The 26,141-nt window shown below is 44.5% G+C and overlaps 1 protein-coding gene across 1 annotated transcript in view; it reads left to right on the top strand.

Annotated features, from left to right (window-relative positions):
• LOC119187779 (uncharacterized) overlaps window positions 1–24,569 on the top strand; it is a 353,057-nt gene extending 328,488 nt beyond the window's left edge. Inside the window, exons 5-7 of the mRNA XM_075881459.1 lie at window positions 17,224–17,390; window positions 19,124–19,513; window positions 24,181–24,569. Of these exons, the coding sequence (XP_075737574.1) occupies window positions 17,224–17,390; window positions 19,124–19,513; window positions 24,181–24,206 (583 nt within the window). The 3' untranslated portion in view covers window positions 24,207–24,569. The remainder of the gene's footprint in view (window positions 1–17,223; window positions 17,391–19,123; window positions 19,514–24,180) is intronic.
• The last annotated feature ends 1,572 nt before the right edge of the window (window positions 24,570–26,141 follow it).

Below are 26,141 nucleotides of genomic sequence, written 5' to 3'. Positions count from 1 at the left end.
TAATAAAGATAAACAAGCCGCCGATCTCCGTTGTCTCTTCAGACTTGACATCACTAGTGCGAAGGTGCCTCTTTTTTTTTTTTCCTGTGTACAACAAATTGATGGGTCCAGCAAGTGAAATAGACGAAAAAGTGTGCACTTGCATCGCTAGGGAATAATTTAAAAAGTCGATTCATAAAAGCTTTTGCAAATTTTACAAGCACAAGGTGAACTAAGTTAAAGAGGCAACTAGCGAGCAGTGGGGCCGGTCAACAACACTTGGGGAAATTGGGAAGGAAGACAACGCCCACATAAAAATGTACGAAAAGGTAGACTCTTTCACTTATTGATGGAGAAGAACCAAAGCATGTACTGACAGTGGCTCCGACGTTCTGCACAAGAAAGTACACGTCGAATGTATGAAAGTTGATGCGACAGTGCGGGAGCACAGGCCGAAGAACTGGTATTTGTCAGAGTTGCCGTGAGGGACGCGTTGAATAGAGTGGTTCTGAGCATGGGGCAGGTGTTCAACTATTAAGGGGTAGTGAACGCCGCGAACAACTTTATGATGAACAGAGCAGGTGGTTCCCGAAACAAAAAAAAAAAAAACGCCGTATTGGTGCTGTACATCATAATTGTGGAGCGCCCCTGCAATTTGTATCGATGTTTCAGGAAATCGGATTTAAGCCCCGCCACGGTGGTCTAGTGGCTAAGGTACTCGGCTGCTGACCCGCAGGTCGCGGGATCAAATCCCGGCTGCGGTGGCTGCATTTCCGATGGAGGCGGAAATGTTGTAGGCCCATGTACTCCGATTTGGGTGCATGTTAAAGAAACCCAGGTGCTCGAAATTTTCGGAACCCTCCACTACGGCGTCCCTCATAATCATATGGTGGTTTTGGGACGTTAAATCCCACATATCAATCAATCAAATCGGATTTAAGGCTGCCGTCGTCTGCCGTCGTGGAAACTGCCCTGCGGTTTTGGCATTTAAATACATGAGGCATCGAAGGTTCTAGCGTTTTCACTAGCACTTGGTAAAGCAGTAAAAAAAAACTTGACTGTTTGCGTCCTGCGTGTAAGGTACACAGAATGATCTGAGACAACCGTGAAGTTACTCAAACGTTGCGGCGCGCTCTACGCCGACTGTTGATAACAGCTTTGTTGCGGTTTAAACACAATTGCATAGCCCCGCCGCGTTGGCCTAGTGGCTAGGGACTCGGCTGCTGACCCGCAGGTTGCGGGATCGAATCCCGGCTGCGGCGGCTGCATTTCCGATGGAGGCGGAAATGCTGTAAGCCCGTACGTGTGCTCAGATTCGGGTGCATGTTAAAGAACCCTAGGAGGTCGAAAATTCCGGAGCCCTCCACTATGGCGCCTCTCATACTCATATTGTTACGGGAAGTATTTATTTAGGGGTTGTGAGTTCGTAGGAGAGCGGGATCATAGTGGACAGGGCGCACAGAATGCTAGACAACTGGGCAACCCAGGCTGAGCCCCACAACACCAATGTCGTCATCTTCATTTAGTATATAAGGGAAATTTCAGCTGCTCCACTGGAGAGGCATTTCCACACCCGTGACAATATGGTGGTTTTGGGACGCTAAACCCCTCATATCAATAAATCAATCAACACCACTCCTTTCTATGACGCCGCAAATATCATTGCGATTATTTAAATAAGTAAAACATATAAATGAATAAAGCGCGCGTGTTTGTGTGTGTGTGTGTGTGTGTTTGTGTGTGTGTGTGTGTGTGTGTTGAGAGAGAGACCCTCCAGCCACTGACTGATGCTTTGGTATGTGTGCCCCACTGTTCCGCTGAGAATGCTGAATCTTCTGATTGTTTCGATCACATAGTACATTCTTCGTCAGTCGTCAGTCACCCTCCCATATGTTCACGGCAGGAAGCTCGCAGTATTTCAGTGGTGTATCGAACGGGTGGTTGTTCATTTCTCTTCCTTAACCCTTCCGTAACCTTTACGGATTAAACAGGACTGATTTGCGACATACGGGAACAAAGCTTCCGAGTCTTTTCTTTTCCAATACGGCGGCGACTAGTATCACTTATCGGGGTGCACGGCCATTCCAGAAGACATAGTATAGAACCTCCTTGTAAGGTCCTTAAATTTTCCTTTTCAAAATAACCAGATAATACTAGAGATTTCTTTAAATTTCTACGTAAACTAGGCCAACTGCCACAGTTGTCTTGTTTACACACTATGGGCAGTAATGAGCGCTTTTCATTGGCCAAATTTGAAAACCGTACAAGCTTTCGGCGTGGGTGGCACTTCAAGCGTGACGTAACAGGGAAAACGGAATACGGGATGGAAGTACGTTATACCGCCACTGGAGTACACGATCATACACACCTCGCGATCATACGACTTCGCGGACAACACACGCGCCACGAAGCAACAGGCTTTCCTGGGAATAATCAACTTAACACGAGTTCCTTGGTAGTACCTAGGCATTGGTAGATCTTTACGGAGCAAGCGAGGCGAAAGCTTCCCCAAATCTAAGTTGCCTGGATAGATTCTGTGAGAAAAGAAACACTCGTTTGGAGCCCACTTCTAACCCGGGCGTGCTACGAGGCTAGAAAAAGTGTGGTCTTTACAGGCAACTACGAAATTTCGCAAAACAAAATGGCAACTATTGCGATAAAAGATCAGCTTAGCATATCAAAACCAGCTTAAGTCAATAAAATTTCAATAGAAAAATACGTTAATTTGTGAAAAAGACGCGTCATAACACCGAAGATAGCGGGCACGCACTGGGTGGTCGCATTTTTAGGGTTTTGCGGAGCTGGTGTCATGCGGCCGCCTGCACTCAATGATATTCAATCGAAGCATTATGTAATGCCCGCGGGACGGCTTCACGCTCTCCCATTATAGAGTACGACGTACTCAAATCGTTACCCACTCTTTTTAAGTTAGCGGAAGTCCCGCAGCCGTCAAAGGACGGGCCAAGTCTCACTGGGTGCTAGTGATCTGGAGACGGCAAATGAGCGCTAAGCGCGTTACCATGGAGAAGTCCGAGTAAAGAGCGGGCACGACTCCAGTAGGGCCTTGCGGCCGAGTTACTGTAATACATGCTCCTGGTGAAAAAAAAAAAAATTCGGCCCATCGATACGCCCGGATATTTGTATTTATCTGTTATCTCTAGCGTGACCTTTGTATTATAATCTCACTACCTTCATTATCACTAAAAATCATAGCTGCTGATTTTTTTTCTTATTGAATCTCAAATGCAACCTATCTCCCTCATTACCGCAGTTGTCTCTCAATCCCTGCAAATCTACCTTGTTGTCGGCCATTAGCCCTATATCACCTGTGTACATCAATTGGTACTGCCTGTTCAATAAGTTTTTCTGGTTTGACGAAAGAGAGGTTGAAGCCAAGTCCTCTCCTCTCTAATTTGGCCTGCAGTGCGTGTGGAGAGGAGGGGAAAATTGTCGAACACTCGATAATGTTCTGTTAAAGGCTTAACCCTATAGTTCAGGGTGATGGCGCAGAGTTTTTCAAGGTACTGAGGTTTATAGCTTTCTTTTTCTGTTTTTAGTTTTTTTGGGTGAACAGTAATACAGCACCACACGTGGATTCCTCGCTAGTGGTTCCCGTCACACAGAAGCAAAAGAATCACGCTTTCAAGTTTGAGAAAGTTGAGCGGAAGAGAATGGCGGGTTGCTTCAATGGCGCGTTCACAAATCGCTCCTCCTCGTTGCACCGCGTGGAAGCGGATATGCGACAACGTCGATTGTTGGTGGCTTTTGTATAGTGTTCGCCACCAGAATCGGGATGTTGAATACATCTGCGCCTCTATACAAGTGCTCGCTTCTATGAAACCGTGCAGCATTGGAGAAGCTGTCAATGCAGCTAATCGTATACGCCGAAATTTAAAGGGTTTTACCGCTCTTCATCTGTGCGGCATCTTCGCTGGAGTAAAGTATTATATCGCACTTGGCTGCCACTTTATGTGACCAAGATTTCAAGACCCATAGTGAACGACATCATTTTTTAAAATTGTTTATATCCTGATCAATTGGCATTGCTATTGGCACAGCTGACGACTTCGAAGCACTGCACGCTTCTAGTAGACAAAGCATCGCTTCCCTTGTTTTCTCTCTGTCGCGCTCGCGTCGCCGTGTTCACTTCTCGCCCAGCTCCAGCTGATTTGTCGTTGCTTTATTCTTCTTGCTCTTCTGACACCCTCTCACACACACATACTCACATTTTGAATCAAATTGCTTCAGTGGCCTGACAACTAATTGTGTTTCCATTCGTAAAAAACTCGTATTTGCTAGTGTTCTAGGAATTCGTGATTTTGCACAGGAGAGGCTTACGATTTCGTTATGGTTTCCTTTCTGGGCAACATGGCATTAAAAAGAATCGTTGGTCCAAAGATGCAATAAAGCCGTCAAAAGTGCAAGACTTCTGCGTGAGAAATGTTGGCTATCTTTTTCTGTTTTTGATGTCGAAAACTTTTCGAAACACAGAACCCGACACCACTTTCAGTTGCGATAGTTTTCTTTATATATTCGCATCCCTATGCATTGTGCGTATACCGCCTTCGCAGTGTCGTATATGGTTTCTCTTGTTTATTTTGGTCTTAGAATATATATATATATATATATATATATATATATAAGGGTAAGAAGTGTATACTTAAGGGCTCGTTTTTCCGTGGTTTTAGCACAATATTAATGAGATCTAACAGACAGTAATGCCAAGGAATGCACAGGGGAAGTTATTAGAACCGATGGAATGTAAATAAGAAGAAAGAAGAGTGGATTAAAAAATAACCAGCCGTGAGCAGGAAACGAACCTACGACCTCCGAATAACGCGTTCGATGCTCTAACCACTGAGCTACCACAGCGGCCCTCCGAATATACTTTTTTCATCCACTTTTCTTTCTTCTTTCTTCTTATTTACATTCCATTGGTTCTAATAACTTCCCCTGTACACTCCTTGGCATTACTGCCTGTTAGATCTCATTATTATTGTGCTAAAACCACGGAAAAATGAGCCCTTAAGTATACACTTCTTTCCCTTATTTCATTGAACGAGGGTCTCGTACTGACAGACTTGGTGTCATTAGGTTTTATACGATTGACTATTAATCAGCTGCCCGCTCATAATAAGTTCACGTGCTAGGTGACGCCAAACATGCGCATAGAAGGGTGTTTTCACACTCGTCGCTTGGCTTATAGAGGGCGCTGACTGTCACTCCTACTTCTAAAATCACCTATAAACCCCAAAAAATGGATGGAGGGAGGGCCGCTGTGGTAGCTCAGTGGTGAGAGCATCGAACGCGTTATTCGAAGGTCGTAGGTTCGGTTCCTGCTCACGGCTGGTTATTTTTTCATCCACTTTTCTTTCTTCTTTCTTATTTACATTCCATTGGTTCTAATAACTTCCCCTGTACATTCCTTGGCATTACTGTCTGTTAGATCTCATATTTATATATATATATATATATATATATATATATATATATATATATATATATATATATATATATATATATGTGTGTGTGTGTGTGTGTAAGAAGAAAAAACGTACGAAACACATTTTACCGACGTTTCGACTGAAGGGCATACAAAACCGTTGGCAAACAACTTTACGGCCACATGATGCGAATAAGAAGCCTCTTGCTTCTTATATCTCCTTCTTGATTTTAGATGGCTCCACATTTTAGATGGCTGCACAGGTGTGGTGTACGCATTGTAACACCTAAATAGTACGTAGCACGGGATTGATGCACAGAAAATATGAGCTTCCGGTGGCTGGTCCGCATACGTCATTTCCATTAGAAGAAAGATGTAGCCGGCGAGCTTTCGTGGAGTGTCTTCCAGCGGTAAAAGTTAGGCGCTTGGAAAATAGCTAAGCCTCTGCGTTCTCTTGGTTAACACTTGGAGTGTAGGTTGTTAATTTTGCTTATTTGCACACGGTGCCCATCTCTGCGTGGCTACTTCGTGGTTGACTGTTAGTCATGGGGCCCATCGGCCTCCTGCATTATGATATCAGGTAATTCTGCCTCAAGGTGCAGGCATGACAGAAAGTAAACTAAAGATGAAAGTGGAAAAATAAGGACTACCAAACGTATGATCGAGAAAACGGTCCTCTGACTTAAGCAGCCCCAACCAATTAATCGGCCTGCTATGTCTCTGTGATCAAACGATGTTCACAAACGCACACATAATTCAAGCAATAAAATAGGCGGAAATTGCCTGCAATTTCGAAAGTGCCAGCCTTTCGTCATTGTTTAGCTTTTCCATCGATGTCAACGTGGTTAAGTTTTCGTCATGCAGCAACCATTTTAAGTTCACAATTCTGTGTCGTTCGCTCTTACATACAGGTTTCAACGCTGCCGTTAAAGTGACTGACGCGCTGAACGTACATTAACAAGCACACTTTGAATGAGCAATTTGCATTTCTCTGTGCTAAGAAAATGCGTCTGGCATAACAAGGTTCGCAATGATGCTTTAGTCTGTTCCGGCATGCATGCTGCTTCGGGAGGAAAACGATGTGGTCTTTTTTTTTATTGCTACGTTGCAACACCATCCGAATGACAACAACCAAAATATTCAAACAACATGCGTTACAACATATCGCCTTCGTAGAGTCTTTCAGCAAGCACACTTGGCTGTGTATGAGTAGTTTCTCTGACAGAAGAAAACACTTCAGAATCGAAGGTAATATGTACCTTGTGGAGTGCTTGAGTGTGCGCTAACCACAGTTCCCACCTTTTACACTTTTCATGTGCTCTTCGACAACAGCTGGCATTGTAATTGGTCCACTTTTTTATTACGTCCCTGTTGTACTGAATGCAAGGTGCGTGCATAATAATGCAGTGGTGTCTTGTCATATGCGGAGTCCGGGCATCCCTCAGGTGTTATAGTAGTTTGGTACTTCTCAAGAGCTGTGCGAAAAACGAAGAGAATATTAGAGGCGAAGCTCCTTAAGGTCGACGCAATGCCCACTGTACGTCAGCGTGACACGCTTAGCAAATATCCGCTCTAGAGTGGGTATGTGCCACAGAGAATGCAAGATGCCGGCACTTGGAGTGTTCACTAGATGGACGCACACACGAACGCGTGGACGTATGGCCAAACAAACTGGCAGAAGGACAGACGGATGGATGCACAAACGGACGAACTGACGGATGGACGTACGCACGGACAGGCTGAAGGCCGCTTCGCCCCACTCATCATCATTCACTCCGTGGATATGGTGTGATTTTTTTTCTTTTCAAGATCTCACTAAATATTCAGAAGAATATAGGCCATGAACCGAAAAAGAAGTAATTTATTTAACTGTATTAAACCCATAAGTCGATAAGTTCAAATAGTTTGTTATAAAATGTTACTTTTAACGAAAGCATAGGACTTTTCTTAAGCACGTTGCGTTCCTAAACGTATCTATCTATCTATCTATCTATCTATCTATCTATCTATCTATCTATCTATCTATCTATCTATCTATCTATCTATCTATCTATCTATCTATCTATCTATCTATCTATCTATCTATCTATCTATCTATCTATCTATCTATCTATCTATCTATCTATCTATCTATCTATCTATCTATCTATCTATCTATCTATCTATCTATCTATCTATCTATCTATCTATCTATCTATCTATCTATCTATCTATCTATCTATCTATCTATCTATCTATCTATCTATGACTTTTAGCCCTCCCGGCCGTTAGATAATGGGATCTATGCCAAAATTGGTGTGGCATAACTTGATTGTATGACGAGCATAAGTCACTAGTCATAACGAAAATTATTATATGCATGTCTTCAATGTCATGGTCTACATTTTACGGTTTTGCTGCTCCTCAGGCGGTTTAGTTCACATGGCATATCGCAAAACTCGTATGGTATGACGTGACTGCATGGCCAACATAAGTGACATGCCCTCACGTGGAAATCATGACATGCGTGTGATGCAAGATCATGACTACATGCCCCGCTTATGATGCGCTCGCGGTCGTTTCGCTAGCTTAAAATATACCAAATTTGGTATCACGTGACGTGAATGGAATATGAAGGTATGACTGGTGCAAACTTGATAATCATGACATGTGCCATGTAAGAACATGACTACAAGCCACGCTCATGTTGCGCTCGCGGTCGTTTCGCCAGCTTCAAATATACCAAATTTGGTATTACGTGACGTGAATGGAATATGAAGGTATTTGACTGGTGCAAACATGATAATCATGAGATGCGTGTAATGTAAGAACATGACCTGTTGCCACGTTGATCATGCGCTTGCGGTCATTTCGCTAGCTTCACATATACCAAATTTGTTAGTAAGTGACGTGAATGGACTACGAACACAAACGCCAGGCGCATACATGGTAATCATGACATGGAAGTCATGAACAACCGCATATTTACGACTGCCTCGTAACGTTTTCGTGGTTTTAATGTGACGATTCAACCTTCCTTACTCATGCTTCTCATATCATCGATTCGCAATGTGGCTGGGATCTACCAATTTTTTTCATTAACAGATACCCAACTGAGCGCTGCTTCATCTGCTAGCCTCTGCAGGTAGCATAAAAAATAAAGTTGTTGTCTGCTGTACAGCATATGAAGCGATGGAGTTTAAACTGTTCCTTTCGAAGAGTAGAGCTTAGTGAAAATAATGACACCACGGAAGCAATATTTCTAAATGCGCCGCAGGAAACATGTTTCACTGTATTTGTGAATTACAATTGTATGAGAATTTGCGACATTGCTAGCAAGTTTTCTATACTGGCCTACAGTTTCTCTCTTTTTTTTACGGTAAGACTGTTTAGATAATTGTCGCGCTGTAAAAAATCAAACCCAGAATGGTTTTGAATCAATGTTAAATATAACTTGCTTTCTTTTTGTTTTGTCTACGAAGTCGAGAATGTGAATCAGAAAAAGCCAAAAACGAAAATTAAATTTCCTACTTGAAACCCCTAAGATGTCCTTGGCCACAAACTGCATAAAGCAAATTTCTAAGGAGTTCGAAACCTATTCTCACCAAAAAACTAGCTCTTTCAGCAGCATCAGCATAAAACAACGCTTATACACGTTTGGTCACAAGTATTTCACTGCGCGACGTGCGGCACACGAAGGAGCAGATAAAAAATAAGAAGAATGCTTCGTGTTTAGGCAAATCAATTTTTCAGTGAGACTTCCTTCCCTTACCTAGGCGTAAAAATCGCAATTAACTCCAGCTTCCGAGACGAAGAACGATAAAGATGGTAATAAAAGGGAAGACGGAATACAAGGTCGCCTTTTGGATATTGTTTTTTGAAGAAAGCCTCTCAAAACGTAACAATGCTGGTGTAATTATTTTTGGTGGGACCCTAGTTAAAATATAGATGCTTGCTTTAGTGCTCTAAAACCAGCATATAAGTACTGCAAAAGCTGCATTAAGAGTGTCACGGGGTCGTGACAAAAAAAGCGAAACCTGGAGGAACATTGCAGATTAATATTCGAGAAATATTTTTTAGGGGGTTTCCTTACTGACATGATTAAATTAGGGCAATCTACCGCTCTCGCTTAGTCGATTGAAATACGCAGACTTGAACTCGTTAATCTTTTTTTACTGAGAATTTATCGCTGGTGGTGTTGATGGCCGTTTTGATGACGAATTTGCACTTGCCTTGAAGAAAGACAAGACCACTTGTGGAAACGTCAGATCCAGCAACACGGCTCGTTCAAGAATTGGCCATCTCTTTGCGGTCCTTGCTTGTACCATGGATGTGTCGGCAATATTCAGAATAGCAGAAAAAAAAAACGCGCGCACACTGGTCCACTAACCTTATTCAGCTATAGATGTTATAAACGCAAGGGACGCCTAACAGCGCCCGAATGAAGGTTATAACGCATCAGAAGCTTCCGTTTCGCGTTCTCATGTGCTCCTCGCTGTTCCTTGCTGAGAGTTCATAAATTAAAGCCACCGCCCCAGTTCGGCAGGGAATTCGCACTTGAAGGGGCCCGAGGGACTCGCGCTATACTATGACCACCAATTCTCTGGCTTGCTACTTCTTTCTGTCACGTATTATTTTTTTTTGTCTCTTTGTAAAATTCGTGCGCAAGTTAAAAGCGCAGTTGCGTGTATGAACTGCAAGGCGAATCGCTAAGGACAAGACCACTCGAGTCTCTCCCGGCAGGCCCAGGAGTGGTCATGCGTAGCGAACGGGCGAGAAGGTCGAGTACACCGGGTCAAGTGGTGAGCCGGCAAGCCTAGGACCGACCAGTGGCCAGCTACGGCCGAGCCAGCCGTGACTGTACTTGCGATTCAGAGGCCACTCGTAAGGAGCAGTGAGCGAGGAAGTGTCGGCGAGGAGGAGAGGGCAGTGCTGTGAGAAAGGGCGAGGTGACATTTGCATATACATCCCGTGGTTTCCGCGTATACAGCATTTGCATAACGCGAGCGCATCAAGACACTATTTATGCGCCCGCCGCGATTAGGCCGCGTCGCTCAAGAAGTTCTCTTCACTATACAGAAATGCAGATGCGCCAAGAACATTAGGACGATTTTCGCGCTGACGTGTGATCACGTGGTCGCCGCCCGGCGTCCTTTAACCTGCCGCTGCTCGCAGCTTCCGCGTTTGTGTGCAGTGTCAATCGCGTCAGTGCGGTCACCAGCCTGACCGCGTCTTGGGCGCGGTGTTCACTTTATACAATATAGCTGCGAAGAGGATTGTGCTCCCTACTGATCGATATTGACATTCCCGTGTTTTCCTTGTAATACAAAAACATACGCTCGCCCAGATGCACGCTAACATACTTTTAAATGTGGAGCATTTCTTAACAAACTACGGTGGTTTTGGCCGTATCTATCTATCTATCTATCTATCTATCTATCTATCTATCTATCTATCTATCTATCTATCTATCTATCTATCTATCTATCTATCTATCTATCTATCTATCTATCTATCTATCTATCTATCTATCTATCTATCTATCTATCTATCTATCTATCTAGCCGCTAATGTTTGGGTGCTCTCGTGGTCACCTCCTTAACTTTGCGTGAACCAAAATTAGCATGAGAGGGTAAAATAATTTGACGAATATGAAGCGCTCGTCAAGACATGAATAATTTCACATCGAGTCGCGTACGTCGTCAAACGCTTCCCGCTAGACAGTGGCGCATACCCATGGGCTGGTATGTGCCGCTGGTATGCGCGCATGTGCTACACACAGGTGATTGGCACTTGGTATCTACCTAGGAATAACGGGAACAAACATGGGCAAGTTTACCGCGTGAGCGTTAAGCAATACTCGACAACGGTAGCGTCGACCCAACGAAGGCATAGAATAAATGTCAGTGTTAAGAGAAACCTGGCGTAGGCAGCGTTGAGCCCCCGGCGAACGCAAGTATTAAATTTTAGTGTCCCAACAGGAATCGGACCTAAGCACTCTGCGTGGCAGTCAAGCATTCTACCACAGAGCTACGCCAGCTCTCGGAACTTCTTTTTACATAGACGCTAATCTTCGTGAAACGTCAGTATTAGTTGCAGTGCTGCCTACCCAAATTTATAAACATTACATATGTACTCCTTAAAACAGCCGTCACGTTGGGTTAACGTCCATTGTGGTTAGGTGCCATGCACTGAGGCTGACTTATGTAGCAGTGTCCAGAGCCAGCATTTTCGCGAGCATCAGCGCTTCATATCAGCTTCTGGTGTTGCTAATACGTATGTTCCAGTTGACATTGTTGCGCAAGTGTAAACAACTGGTTATATAAACATCTGCAAGTCTTCAACATATGTCGGTGCGTGAAACATTTGTACATATATTTAGCGTGCTTTGATGACGTGTCGTTCAATAAAAAATATTGCAACACGGTTACCTTACTTCCGCATGCTTCGCATACCATCGATTCTCAGGTACGTGGTATCTGCCGAATTTTAGGGGGCGAAGCTCCTTAAGGCGTTGGTATTTGCATCCTCCGATGTTGTACGTGGCCACCGGTGGCTAATACTCGCTCTAGGGCGGGTATGTGCCACAGAGAATGCGAGATGGGAGATGGCGGTACTTGGAGTGTTCACTTAATGGACGCATGGACAGACGCATGAACGGACGGACAGACAGACTAGCAGGAATACGGATGGATGGATGGATGGATGGATGGATGGACGTGCGAAGTGGGTATGTCCCACAGGGAATGTGAGATGCAAGATGGCTGTACTTGGAGTGTTTACAAAATGAACGCACGGACGGACGGATGGACAGACAGACTAGAAGATAGACGGACAGATGGACGGACGCGCGGACGTATGGATAGATGAGCACACGAACAGACGGAGAGACGGATAGACGGACTCATCGACGGATGCATGGACAGACGGACGGACGCATGGATGGACGCACGGATGGTCGCGTAGACGGATGGAAGCAAGAACGAACGGACGGACGGAAGCACGGACAGGCTGACAGAGGCTTTGGCCCACTCATCAACATTCACTCTGTGGATAGGCTGTGATTTTTTTGTCAACACTTTTTTAATAGAGCTGACAAATATCTGTGCGTTCAAGGGCTCGTTGAAAATCTATCACTGCGTTTTTTTCCATTACACCTATTATTGGTGTAACTTTTCTATTTTTGGTGTTGCGTTTTCAAATTTTTCGTAATTTTCTCATGACATTGCAATGTTGTCTATAGCGTAACGCAATAAAATTGAAAAGCTGTTTGTTGTGCTTCCTGTGCAGAATTTTTCTTTTCGTGCTCAAAATTAAGCAGTCTATTAATGATCCAAGATTGCGCGGAAATGCAGACAATGTTTTTGATTTTACAGTTATCATATTACCATGAATAGTTTTTAAAAATAAACAAGAAAATGCCTTCAGTGTCCGGCTTGAAAGCTATACTTGGTCAATTTTGTCAAGTGCGTTGAGAAACTTTTCCACATAAAAAATAGACGTCAAATAACGGGAATCTTATCCAGGCATAATATTTCCCAAAGGGACGATTATAGTGTAGAGAGAGAAGACAAAATATTGTAAAGGTAGGGAGGTTAACTAGACTAAGTCCAGTTTGCTACCCTACACGGGGGAGAGGGAAAGGAGAGAGAAAAGAGAGAGAAGAAGAAGAAGAGGAGGAGAGAAGGAGAAGGAGGAGATACACATGGCACATAACACACACACTGCACACACAGTTCAGGTTAATGAACAGTTATACATATATGTTAAGGGCACCCGGCTTTGGTTCAGGCGATATATTTATGAGAGCATGCTCTTAGAGGAAGCTGCTTACTTGAGGGTAAAATATCGCTGAAGAAATTAGTGGTTGCTCAAATTCAAACCAAGTAAAAACAGTATGTATAGGCACACACAGATTCATTGCACAAGCATGTGAATATTTATAACGCCTATTATTGTGACCACTTTGCTGTCACTAGTATTTTTTGTGAACTTCAGCTATGATTACGGAAAAACTCCGGTACTGTAGAAGGTGGAGAAGGGCGCGTACAGCCAATAATTATTCTACTACAAGAGTTATGAAAAATCAAATAATCAGATTCAATACAAACAACTTCGAAATGAAATATATCTATCGAGAAATGTCAAACTTGTTTATCTCTTTGCTATGGGGTGAGGTCGAAATCACGCAACTACCGTTTTGATCAGCGCATTGATAACATGTACTCTAGCTGACAGGAAGATGAACCAAATAAATTTATACCAGCCTGGCAAAGGCAGGTCTCAGTTACACAAATTACACAGGAAAGTGTAACAAAAGTGAATCGATGAATGAGGACATGTTATGAAGATGTGTTATCGTGAATATGTGAATGTGGACAAAGAACAATCACCAGATGTTGACAAGTTTAAAGCCAATACACATGCACTGAGTAAGACTCCCTTGACAAGTTGTCTTTGTATAAATTCAGCCAATTATTATGATTATTTAAAAGCGGCGATATGGTAAATCTGGCTCTAGAAGTTCAAGATACGCAATGCTTCGTTTCGTTCGTGTTAAAAATCACGCAGGAAGCCTGTATGCACGTGGTTCATCAAAATTCGCGCTTCAGCGCTGCTGTAGCGCAAATCACGTATATCACGGCAGCCCATATTTTGCGTAGAATATAGTTCTTGCCCAACCCGATAACAATAAACATGGCATGGAGGTTGGCCACTTTTTCCACAGTGACCCCTGGGCAGTGCATCACGTTCAACGCTTTCACAAGAGGGCACGACATTTAACGACCGGGGGGGGGGGGGGTCGGGGGAGTCGATCGGCTTGAGAAACCTTTCCCATGCAGCTTGTTTGGAACGCGAATGTCTCGACTCTCCTGACCAGCAGACGTCACAGCTGTAGACAACGCGCCGTGGAAATTATATCTCAACAGCGGAGCTGCTCCAGGCCGATGAAAGCCCCTGGAGTTTCGTCGTCGACATTTACTCACCTAGCTTCGAGAGCGAAGGCTGACGAGAGGGAGAGAATGAACAACGCTTAGTGATTGATAAGGCAGCCTAGCGTGCGAGATGAGATGCTCGAGTTGGGAAAAAAAGTGGAAAAGGGGGTGTAAAAACAACCTCTCAGTCGAGGACACCACAAATGTGACCCTTAAACAGAATGGTACAGGAGTGGTTCAAGTGAAGTGAAGGAGTGGTTCAAGTAAAAAACACAAGTTCCCTACTGTTATTTCCAGGTTTAGTGAGCGTGGTTTAGAAATGGGCGGATGGTTATGCGGCCTTGACGAAGTTGAGTTGAGCCTGCTGTAGAGAATAGTTATTGACGTGAAGGGGAAGCTGTGTCGAGAAGAGGACAGCAACGGCTAAGATATGGATGTCGTAATCGAAGCCTGTGATGTGGAGAGTAAGACCTGCTGTCAACCACCTTGGAAAAGCTGAGGATGCCACTTTAGTTCTGGAATGTTCGACAATGGCCAAGCTAAAACTTGTGCCCCCGAACTCCGCTATTTATTTATTAGCCTTTGAGACGTTAAGTTAGTTGATGCTGGGCGTAATTGTTGCCATTTCTTAACCGCCTTCACTAACAATACGTAGAGAATAGTATCAACCTAGTTTCCTCACTTATACAGCGTAAAAGCTTTTTTTGTCTGTAGAGGCACTTGTTCGTAGTTGATTTATGCCATTAACAGGCAACCCAAGCTTATCTTATATGTCCAGAATGATAATTGGTCAGGTTGATCTTTTCCTAAATGTTATGGCTTATATTACCGGCTATTATTTTCAAAGCTGCTTACCGAATGTGATTTTCGGCGAAACATAGTATACCAGGTCGGGCCACGTATCGGCCGCGCGACCGGTTGTATACGGAAAAGGTCAGCTAGCCTGAATTTGTAGAACGAGATTGAAGTGCATGCAGACTATGACCGAAGTAAATTAGCATTGAGGTGGCGGCTCGCTGGAAACAAATTTACGTAAACACTACCAGTTCAGAATAAAATATGTGTCGCTCGCCTCGACCCACCCTTTGGAAGTTTCGGCGCATGTGTACTGTAAACGATGAAAAATCATTCTTGTAGCAGTTTAATGAAGTGGATGCCACTGCTTCGGGAAATGATGCGCTGCCTACAAATCATCGTGAGGTAATTAAATGAGTTCTGGCATAAGCGCTTAAAGCAATTTTGTTTGTTCCCTGATAGGATGTTATGTGCTATAGGCAGGAAGAAAGAAAAAAAAACTGCAATATTTTGCGCATACTAGACGCACTTCTTCAAAATACATTAAATTGCAAAACTTCAGAGCGTGTTATCAGTAATAATAACTTAATAGTTTGTATGTTTTATACAGGGACTCGCAGTTCACATGGTATAGAGGCTGTATTGGTAGCCCGCAACTGAACTTGATTATTCCACCGAAATAAAGTGACCTCATAGCCCGGGCAAATGAAAACAAACGCCCTCATGGTGAAAGTCGCTATACTTAAGATATATTGAGTGTTGACAAAGACATAATGATGAAACGAAGCTCATCTTGTCCCATGCGTGCCCATCAATCAATGTATTGTCCGGTATTGCCGTTTTTTTTTTTTTTTGTCACACCCGAATTATCTTGTTTCGTAACGTATCACCTGGGCAGGAACAAAAGGTTGTTGTCAGAATTTGCAAACCTAAGTTCTCAGTGAAAACGATACAATATTTTTAGTCAGTCATCAATCAATTAAGGAATACGCCTGAAATATTTGTGGATCCACTGGTAGTTTCAGGGAACTTTTTTCATTATTTACTGTTACGGAAAGCCGCCGCTCAAGGCTCAGAAAGAGAAGACATTGGGGAAGGGTTTTGTCTCTGGGGAGTCTCTTTTGTCTAATTATTTTTCTTGTTGGAGGCTTTTGTCTATGGTGTCAACGTTTACCTGCAAGTCAAGTCTTCAGTATCCGTTTGCACTCTATCTTGTTGGTAGTACGTTTTTAGGCTCCCATTTTTTTATCGAAATTAACCTCCTACTTTCGTTTCTCAATTCATTGTAGTTTGCACGCACTAATGCACTTATCGCAGTAAAAAGCCGTGTACCAACGCTACCAAAAAGAGCAAATCGTATTATTTATCGGTCGGTCCTGCTGGGAACAGAAAGCAAATCAACGTCCGTGATAACTGTAATGGCAGTCGCCTAGGCATGCCGCAGGGCTTGATTTACGATCTCTGTTTATACTTGTGGTGCGGTAAGTTCTATAGATAATTCGAGACTCAATTTCTGGAGAAAACAATCATATTGTTCGTTGCAGCAGAATTCATTTTTGGACCAGGTTTGTTCGTTTTCAAAGAAAGTCAACGAAACCGCGAACAGTCAACGAAACCGCGAACAGAAAAGAGAAGACGAGCGCTGATTGTATACCAGCCTTAACGTGCGTACAACCCGCGCAAGACGAACACTTGAGATGATGGACTAGACGGATACCACGACGGCGAAATAAGGACAACGTTCGTGAATTTTTTCATAGAATAAGCACGTTTTGCGCAATAGTTATCACATTACTACAATGACAACTGTGTCTAAGCAATCGCTGACACTGATGCAAAACTATAATACGCGTGCACAAAATGCTTCATTGCGTGTTGGCGAAGTCAAGTCTCACTGTTACCCGTTAGTTTTCAGACGAACAATCGTAGCTGACTCACGATTGACGTGACCTTCAGTTATCTAGGAGCCTCAGATAACATCTAACTGGCTGGACATACAGACTCACTAAAATCGAGACCTTTGTGACTCTGCAACTGTATGATGAGCATCGCAACTCGGATGCATCCATGCGGCGCTTTGGTCCTTTGCAGGCGGTGTTGCACGGGTGAAGGGGCGTTCCAGTTTCGCACTCATCGGGGCCAGGAGGTGATACGAGAACTGAAGCGGGCCGTGTCACTGTGGGCCGCACGTAAGGCGGCACTTGCCTCCTGGTGCCAGTCGCGTGCCGTCGCCCAGCGCTCTTCCTGCGTCAGACTCGGTGAGCATCTATTCTCTGCCATCTTTATCACCATCGCCCGTACCCCAAGTGCAGCCCTGGCAAGGACCATGGCTACTTCGCTGAGAAACTTTTTCACGCTTCCTGTAGCTGTATGCATCGTGTTGCCGAAGCTTGTTGGCAAGCGCACTGCTGGGCATTTTCAATTTATATACGATAGAATGAAGAGATCAGTGCAATCCTTTGCTGAATAAATCGGCGGTATTTTTGTTCTAATTAGGGTATTATATTTTTGTATTTACTCACGTGTAATCTAAACACTGCATTTTTGAAGCTGTTGTTAAGATGTTATCCAGCGTTGAACTGTTTCTCTGTAATGTGTTCGTCCTTTTGGACACATTGTAAACATCTTATGTATTGCCACTCCTACGATAAGGCCTCCAAAAATATCCAGCGCAGTATGTAAAGCCGACAGGAATATTGTGCCGGATGTATGCAGTCACCTCTACGTGTTCCATCACGGACGTGCTTTTTGTCATGTACGTAATTCCGCCAGAAAAAATTGTGTACAGGCAGCCTGTTTTTCCCATCTGGACATAAGACTAATAACATGAAATTTCTTTGCGTGCGTGTATATTCGAACCGTACTTATAAGAGCCCTGCAACACTTTTGGAGAATGGTCAGAAAATGCTGCCGATCGGTAGTAGAAGCTCCCGACAACACGCGAGCCAAATATTACAGCGCAGCCTGCGGCCTGGAGGAGTTCACAAGAATTTATCAAAGGCAGCAGGAAATCGCTTTCTCTTCTCTCGACAAATAACAGAAGACGCTCTAAAATCACTTGTAGAAAGCCCATCTAACAGACAATGGCTTATTTGATTATTTGAGCACGGCGCGCTCGGTCATTACTAAGGTCGTCGCGGGAGGCTGTGACTTGTCCATGCGTGCGCGCGCGATTTCACTGAGAAAGCCGCGCATTCAAAGACATAAATGAAAAAGTGCTCAAGATCACATAGTGTGCGTGACGTATTCTCTTTGCCCCTGCCATCCTTGCCTGCTTAGTTTTCAGCGCTTTCGTCGGGACGAGAGAAGAGAGAATGCAATTGCAGTGTGCGATAAATCTTTGTAACTGACTCGCACTGGAGGGATTCTTGAAGTGCCGCAGCGTTGAAATCTTGAGGCAATAAGCTTTTCCAGTGAATTCATTCTATGGGTACTTGAAACAGGGTTTCAGGGCCCCTTTAAGTAGCAGGAGTTACCTATGGAGATATTGTCTTTTTCTTACAAAGTAACCCACCTCTATTTACTTTAGTCGGTCCGTCTTCCAAATATCGTGCGTAGACTTTAGGTTACGATTGATAAGCGGATTCTGTAGTGTTACGATCAGCGCTGCAGTGCCTTAAAAATGCTGTTGTATATAATTTATTGCCATATAAGCCGTTTAGTCGAGATGGCTGCAAATTTTAGGCCTTCGTGATGCAATTATTTGGGCGTTTTCTTGTCCACAGCTTTCGTCAGTGCGAATGGTAGTAGCGTGCTTACCGTACAGGAACAACAGCATGTTCGAAGCGTATCGACATGTTTTAGCTGTAAGCTATTCAGTAAACTACCGACATGCGCCACGCTCAGTTCTGCCCTGGAGCAAGTTATCACAGCAGCCAAACCTTGCCCTCTGTAGAAGTTCACTGTTCAATTGAAGCGTTTGATTTTTCCCCTTAGACCCTCGGTAACAGATGTGCGTGAGAAAGGTACATTTTAACGGCAAATGTTGCAGGCCGTTCTGCACCAGCTACTCCGTCCCTGTCGATGCCCCCCGCGTGGCGGCGCCAGCCTCAGAGCCCTGATGAGGCGCGCAGCTGCAGCGGTGGCGGCGACCTCAACTACGTCCTGCCAGCCTTCGAGCGTTCCAGCAGCTCACTCAGCAACGGCAGCGTGCTTTCGTCACCACAGCTGGGCCGGCCCTGCCAGTCGGACCCCGAGCGCCTGGGCAGCCACGCCGATGCGTCGTATGAGGACGCCAACTACGTGCGTGTCACGACAGCTGTCCATAGCAAGGGACGCGTATCCTTTCGGAAACCCGCCAGTCCACCTCTCGTGCAGCTCCTCAGCACGACTGGCACGCTGCCGCACGACAAGAAGCTCCAAGAGATACGACGAGCTGAAGGTATGAACTAATATGCTCCAACCCGCTCGCTGGTTCTTCTCCCATTGTGGTCACACCATCGTCTCTTGTAGATTCAATCAGATGAATGACTTGTTTGAGGTGGCATCTGCCACTTCTCATGCTAGCTCTCACTGTTAACCTACACAGCAGTTCTATATAGCCGTGAGCTCGCGCAGGCATGTTCTACTATGCGACTGCTTTTTTCTTAGCGCCCCAGAACATTTGCCGTCGTTCAGTTGTGATTTCCTTTGGATAATTCTTGTCGTGGAAGCAGATGAGTATTCAGATGCATATTATAGAGTATTCAGCGGCCGTTTTCTGCTGAAAGATAGAAGGAATATGTCAGTTGGTTTCTAAGTTTTAAGTATTACTTTGCTGCTTACACGTATGAAAGAAGGCAGATTGCATGTAAAGTTGTAAGCCTTCTTTTGTTCTGTAGTGCCGACCATGCTATATTTTGTAACAGCACTCCTAAATAAAAGTTAAGCTGTGTGTAGCGAACTAAACGCACACTTTTGAGGCATTAATGGATATACAGCGCCTTTGTCGAATGACAATCTTTTTTTGGCATGAATTCAAGTCGACTGCAACACACATAGGTCAAGAAAATTGTTTCTACGTATACACATCTTTCAGGAAACCTTCAATCACTAAAAACTGCATTGTGCCATGGGGTGACCGCTCATCGTATTTCTTTCTCTTCTTTTGCTTGTTCAGTTTCACGCTGCGTATTCATATTCAAGAAAGTTTTATGCATACACGGTGTCAGATACACAATCACAGCAGGATTTCTCCTGCCGAGTGATTGGCTTTTTTTCAGGTTTGCTTTTTAAAGTGACTTTACTATTTTATTGTGCACCACGCCAGGCCAAGGTGGTCAAAAGGCGCTTGCTTACTTAATTAGAAATCAGCTTTTTGTTCGGTATTGCCATATCTCATTTGAAGTCCGAATTCTGTAGAGGACAGGGCAGCATCATTGAATCTAGGAGTGTCATTTGCGGAATGTCTGTTCATTTTTGATATTTGCTGTTGGCTGGCCATGGTGCTCTAAACTGCGGGCCATATCTCGAGGCTTTCCCTTCGAAACTAAGTTTTGGCTTTAACTGAAAAAATCACTTTTCCACCCTTTCCTTCCCCCCGCCGCTCTCGCCTATGATGATTATGTGATGATATGTGGGGGCTTAACGCCCCAAGACCACCATAATGATTGTGGGGAACGCCGTACTGGAGGACTCCAAAAATTTCAACCACCTGGGGTTTTTTTATTCTGCACCCAAATCAGAGCTAACGGGTTTACAGCATTTTCGCCTCCATCGAAAACGCAGCTGCGACGCCCGGGATTCCACCTTAGCCACTAGACCACCACGGTGGGACGCCGCCCCCGCCTAGGAATGTAATTTGAAAACTGTATCTGAGAGGGCACGAGGGAGGTTGTGCTTATACTAAATGCTAAAATCCCAAATGCTAGAGTCATTTTTTTTCAACTGAGTATAATAGAGAGTTTTAGTACTGCGGAACGGTGCTACGTACGCATCACGCAAGCGCCTTGCGTTACTTGGCGTCGTTTGCCACTAATCGGCTTTTAGTACTCCGTAGTACCCGCGTACGTAACGAGCGTGAAGCGTGTTGTGCCATCCGGTAGATCAAAATAGAAGCACGTGTTGTTGACAGTCTATCTGAGCCAATCAATGTGTTATAGCCAGATTATGGCCATATTTTAAGCCACAGAGCCGGTCGGTGCTTGCTTTCGATGCCGCCATTTTGCAAAACGAAGTCTCGCGCTGTCGCGAACTTGTTCGAGAGCGGCGCGATCACCTCATACGTACGCACGCACGCATCTAATGCGTGCGTACGTATCGGGTGCGTACGTAACGTGATACGTGCGCGTTGCGGTCTGCGCGTGCGCACTACGCAGAACGTGGCGTCCTTACGTACGCAACGCCGCCACGTACGCAGCGTGCGCAGTACTAAAACTCTCTAATATCTAGCATGTTCGTAAAGGTTAGAAGTTCTTTTTATTATTTATGGCAGACGTACGTGTTCTTGCACTCACAATGGTCCCAGAGTTAAATTCCCGCTTCTCACCCTAGTAAAAGTTATTTTGCGTGGTCGCTGGCTACAGCAGCACTGACTGACAGCGGCATTGAGCCGCTTCGTTCGAAGCTTATTCGTACCTATCACGCATGCCGTTGCACTGGTCCACTTTAGCGACCACTACACGTCGGGGGCAAAAACAAAAAGGAAAGAAAGCAGCGGAGAAACCCGAAGGTGCCTAATTATCTCTTCAGGAGTAGCTCAACGCGTATGTTCCTTCCGGCAAGCCTCCGACACGTGACATTCCCTTTGTTTTTCTTTATTATTTCCTGTACCGATAGCAGAGGCAGGAGGCGTAAAAGAGTGAAAGCGAAGCAAATATGGTGGGAGGACATGAGGAGGGATTGGGGCTAAGGGAATAGGCGCTTCCCTCACTTGCCCTTCAGCACGCACTCCCATTAGCATAGAGAAGCACGGTCCGGTTGAGCCACCTACGGGAAAAAAAAAACTCATTGGGCTTAATAATTAAGTGCGCGCGACAGGTGCCGCGAATCGATTCGCTCTAATTGACGCGCTCTTTGAAATTCCTTTCCAAAGCACCGCCGCCGTGAAGGGAGAGAACAGAGAAAGGAAAGCGCCGGTCGGGTGCGCGTATCCAGCCCACTCCATCGGTGCAGGGAAAAAGTATGGCCGGAAGGAATGAAATCAAAACACTCCTGCTGATGGGAGCCAGGCGAAAGAGATATTATTGCTGTCATGCAGCAGTTGACACTCAATTCCACTCGAACTGTATGTAATCGCAAAAGAGAAGTGATGTGCAGGCGCTGCCTCCGCGAGTGAACCAGAACTGAACGACTCTGACGACACACGCTGTGCTTTATGATGAACGTGGAATAAGTTGCCGAGGCCACTATGGAGCCATATTGAAGTCTTCCGCTAACAAGGAATGAAGCCGAAACACGACGCAATTTCATTGCTGTCTCACCCATTGCGGAAGATGGCGATAAGTTGTGCATGGCGATGACTCGCGTACTTACTTCAGTTTCCTTCTAGCTATATTGAGTAATAAAGTCATAGGACAGATTTCTTGGTCCCGTTTTAACTAAGCACTAAACCTTGTATAGTGTATGCGAAAGTATAGTATCACATCTCGCCCTAATTCAAAAGTGATGTTGCAGTGACGAAATCCAGGCATGTGGTCTGTCGATCTGTCGCATGGTAAAGGAGTTGATTAGTAATTAAACGACAAAACCAAGACCAGTCTCGGCATGCCTTTTCAAGTGAGTCACTCATTATGAACGTAGTTCTTTTAATACAGGCAACAGACATATTAACAGTTCTGAACGTACGCAACAGCCACGTTCATGTACACACGCCGCGGTGGTCCATTAGTAATGGTGCTTGAATGCTGAGTTGAACGTTGCAGGATCGAATTACAGCCGCGGTGGCCACATTTTGATGGAGACGAAATGTTAGAGGCTGCGAGAACTTAAGTTTAGGTCCATGTTAAAGATTTCGAGGTGGTCGAAATTTCTGGTGCCTTCGACTGCGGGGCCTCTCTTAATGATATCGTGGCTTTGAGGCACAGAATCCCAAGAATAATGTGCGTTATGTTCAGTGTTCTATATTTGCAAAAAAATGGGATATTCAGAACGCGAAGTGCAATCTAATTACATTTGCTCTGCTATACCAGTAACACGGTCGAATCATGGTCTTGCCAACGTACACAGCGATGCACTGTCAACCCTTTCAGGCCCAAAATATTTCTGTTCAATGTAAGCAACTGGTTTTTTACAATTTGAGACGCGCAAGATCATCGTAGTCGAAAAAAAAGTGGTCGCGTTTTTGAAAGAGAAATTAGTGACCTAACTGAATTTTCGCTATTTTTTATTTATTACCACTTTGATTGTCTTCACTGTTTGATTACTTAAAATTATTTTTATGAGAGAGTATAATATCCAATAAAGAAAATTTTAAAGTTTGACACTGAACGAAAGTATTCGCCTCACTTCCGCAGAGTGAAAGAATAAGCTCCGTCAGCGGAGTGCGGGAACTACGTGACCGCCACTGCAGTTTCTTCGTTCACACGTGACCTCACGTTTCTGTATTACGTTAGCGGTATAATTATAGACGATACTAAATGTCAGTTTTAGCTAAAGAGCAATTTTTTAACAGGTACTCGCTGACTGACCTACAAATTCGAATTGATTGTACCAAATGGAGTCGGCGAGTCTGAAAGCGTTATAGGGAACATCAGAGCGCGCGTCGTTCACTCGGCCTCACCGTGGACTGATGGCTGCTACGGGTTTCGCGCAATCGCTGTGAGCGCCAGGCGCGGTCTTCATTCGTCGCGAGAACAGCCTCCTTCGCGGCAATTTGAAGTGCGGCAGCATGTTGTATAGTGACGCACAAATGGGCACAAGCAACAGTTTTCTAGACAATGTGATTTCTTCAACTTGCATGTTACATTTCGCGATATAGTAATACTTGTGCATCTATTATTCAGCTCGTACGTGGGCGAGAACAAAATGGCCGATATTCTTTTTTTTTCTTTGTTCACATTGTGTTTCATAACTCGGCCTTTCTGTTACATAATATGTATGTGGTCTCTGCCCAATTCTCCACTCTTGCAGGCTACATCGAGGTCTTGCCGACGTAAGTCGTCGTCACCCTACCCGAGTGTGCACTCTGGCTTGCAACGTATCACCGAAGTGCAGGATCTGCAGTCACGTTTTCCTAGGCCTGTCGATTCACACGTGGAGCCGCTTAACTCCAGCTCTGTACGAATAAGAATCTGGTCATGCCAGGCCCGAACGAAAGCGGAGCTGAAAAATACACCAAAGACGCCCTCATGAACTTCTCATAAATCTCGAAGAATGGCCTTCTCTTGAACGAGTTATGTATAGTGGTCTCATATTCGGGAGCCTTATGCACTATTACATAAGTCGCCCTCCCCCCCCCCCCCCCCCCCCTAATTCTTCTTTTTGTTCACCTCGCCTGTATTTCGGCACCGTTTCATTAAACAAAAACATTACTGAAATCTATCGTTTGTCTTTTTGTTGGTATACAAAGAAATGTTTTAGGAGGAAAGGAATGAAGAACGAAGCACAGGAAGGTCAACCAGACGCGCGTCCGGTTTGCTATCTTACGCCGGGGGAAGGGGATTAATGGATGAAAAGATAGATGGAAAGAAACAAACAAAAAAAGGTAAACATTAGCTTAAAGCTCACGCAGTATTTCAGGCATATACTGTTTCACCTTAGACGGTCCAGATATCGTCCTTTCTAAAGGTATGCAAGCACTGGACATATAGGATCCGGTACCTGTTGTACGGACTCTGTGTACAGAGATTTCAGCCTGCCGACAAACACGTGAAATGTGCTCGAAGTGATCGAAGCACTACGATGATTGACTTGTCTTCTTCGAGCAACTTGTAAGTCAAGAATTCAGGGCTCACACTTGCCAATGTGCACAGTGAGTTTGCATGCCACTGCAACTCGGCAAGGGTGGCCAAGCTGCGCAAGTTGTGTCCATGCCTTCCACAGTGTTCTGGCTTGTACCAACCATCGCAGATCCGTGTGGCTGGATTATTTCAACTTTTCAACTAGCCTATGACGTGTTTTCAAATGCTACAGGTCCAGGTACTTAGATCAAGAGGCGCATTACTGAACCTCAGGCTGTCAAATTTCCCGGAGTCCTCCACTATATATTCAGTTATTTATTTTCAATACTGTGATCCCTACCAGCTGTTACAGGGTGGGAACAGTTTGCAATACAGAAAGAGTACAGGCAAATAGCATAACACAAAGAGTCAAATGCAAACTAAAAAGTTAAAAACAAGTATACACAGCGCGTAAAAGCAGTGAAATTATACACAATAATTTTGATATTGTACACCGAGTGACTGAAGCTTCTCTTCGAAACTCGCGAGCAAATTCACACGATTCATCAAACATTTGCGGGCTCAGTTTATTCCTGTCTTTAATTGTTTTGAGCAAAAAATAATGCTTGCAGGCATCAACTCTGCACACGTGTACGGTCTAACAACGTATGGCTGGGAGGATCGAGGTGACACCTTGCCTGGAATCCACAAGCACACTGCGGGATCAGTGTTTAGCATACCATCATACAGTTGATGAAACAATTTTAGTCTAGCTATTTTTCTGCGTGAAGCTAAACTAGGAAGGTTTGCCCAATTAATCAATGCAGAAACTGACTCAGCCCTTTTGTACTTGAAAAAAAAAGCGAGCAGAAAGACGCTGCACTCGCTCTATTTGATTTATTATCGTTAGTCGGTAGTCGTCCCACGCTATACCCGCGTATGCCAGGGTGGGTCGAACAACTGTAAGGTAAGTTAGAAGTGTGGCAGTTAGGGCTAGTTGGTATGGCATGACGATAGTTATAGCGCGAGAACAGAACGACGACAAAGCGACAAGAAGGACCCGAGCGCTCGTGTCCTTCTTGTCTCCTTGTCGTCGTTCTGTTCTCGTGCTATAACTATTGTCGTGTAGGGCAAACCTTGAGCTTCACATGAAGAGATGCCTGCTTAAACTTATGTCGCAGCATTCCCAGCTTTTGCTGGGCTGATCCACAA

Source organism: Rhipicephalus microplus, chromosome X, assembly GCF_043290135.1.
Source record: "Rhipicephalus microplus isolate Deutch F79 chromosome X, USDA_Rmic, whole genome shotgun sequence".
NCBI lineage: Eukaryota > Metazoa > Arthropoda > Arachnida > Ixodida > Ixodidae > Rhipicephalus > Rhipicephalus microplus.
Note: the sequence above shows the minus strand (reverse complement) of the source record. Positions and strands in the feature narration are given on the sequence as shown.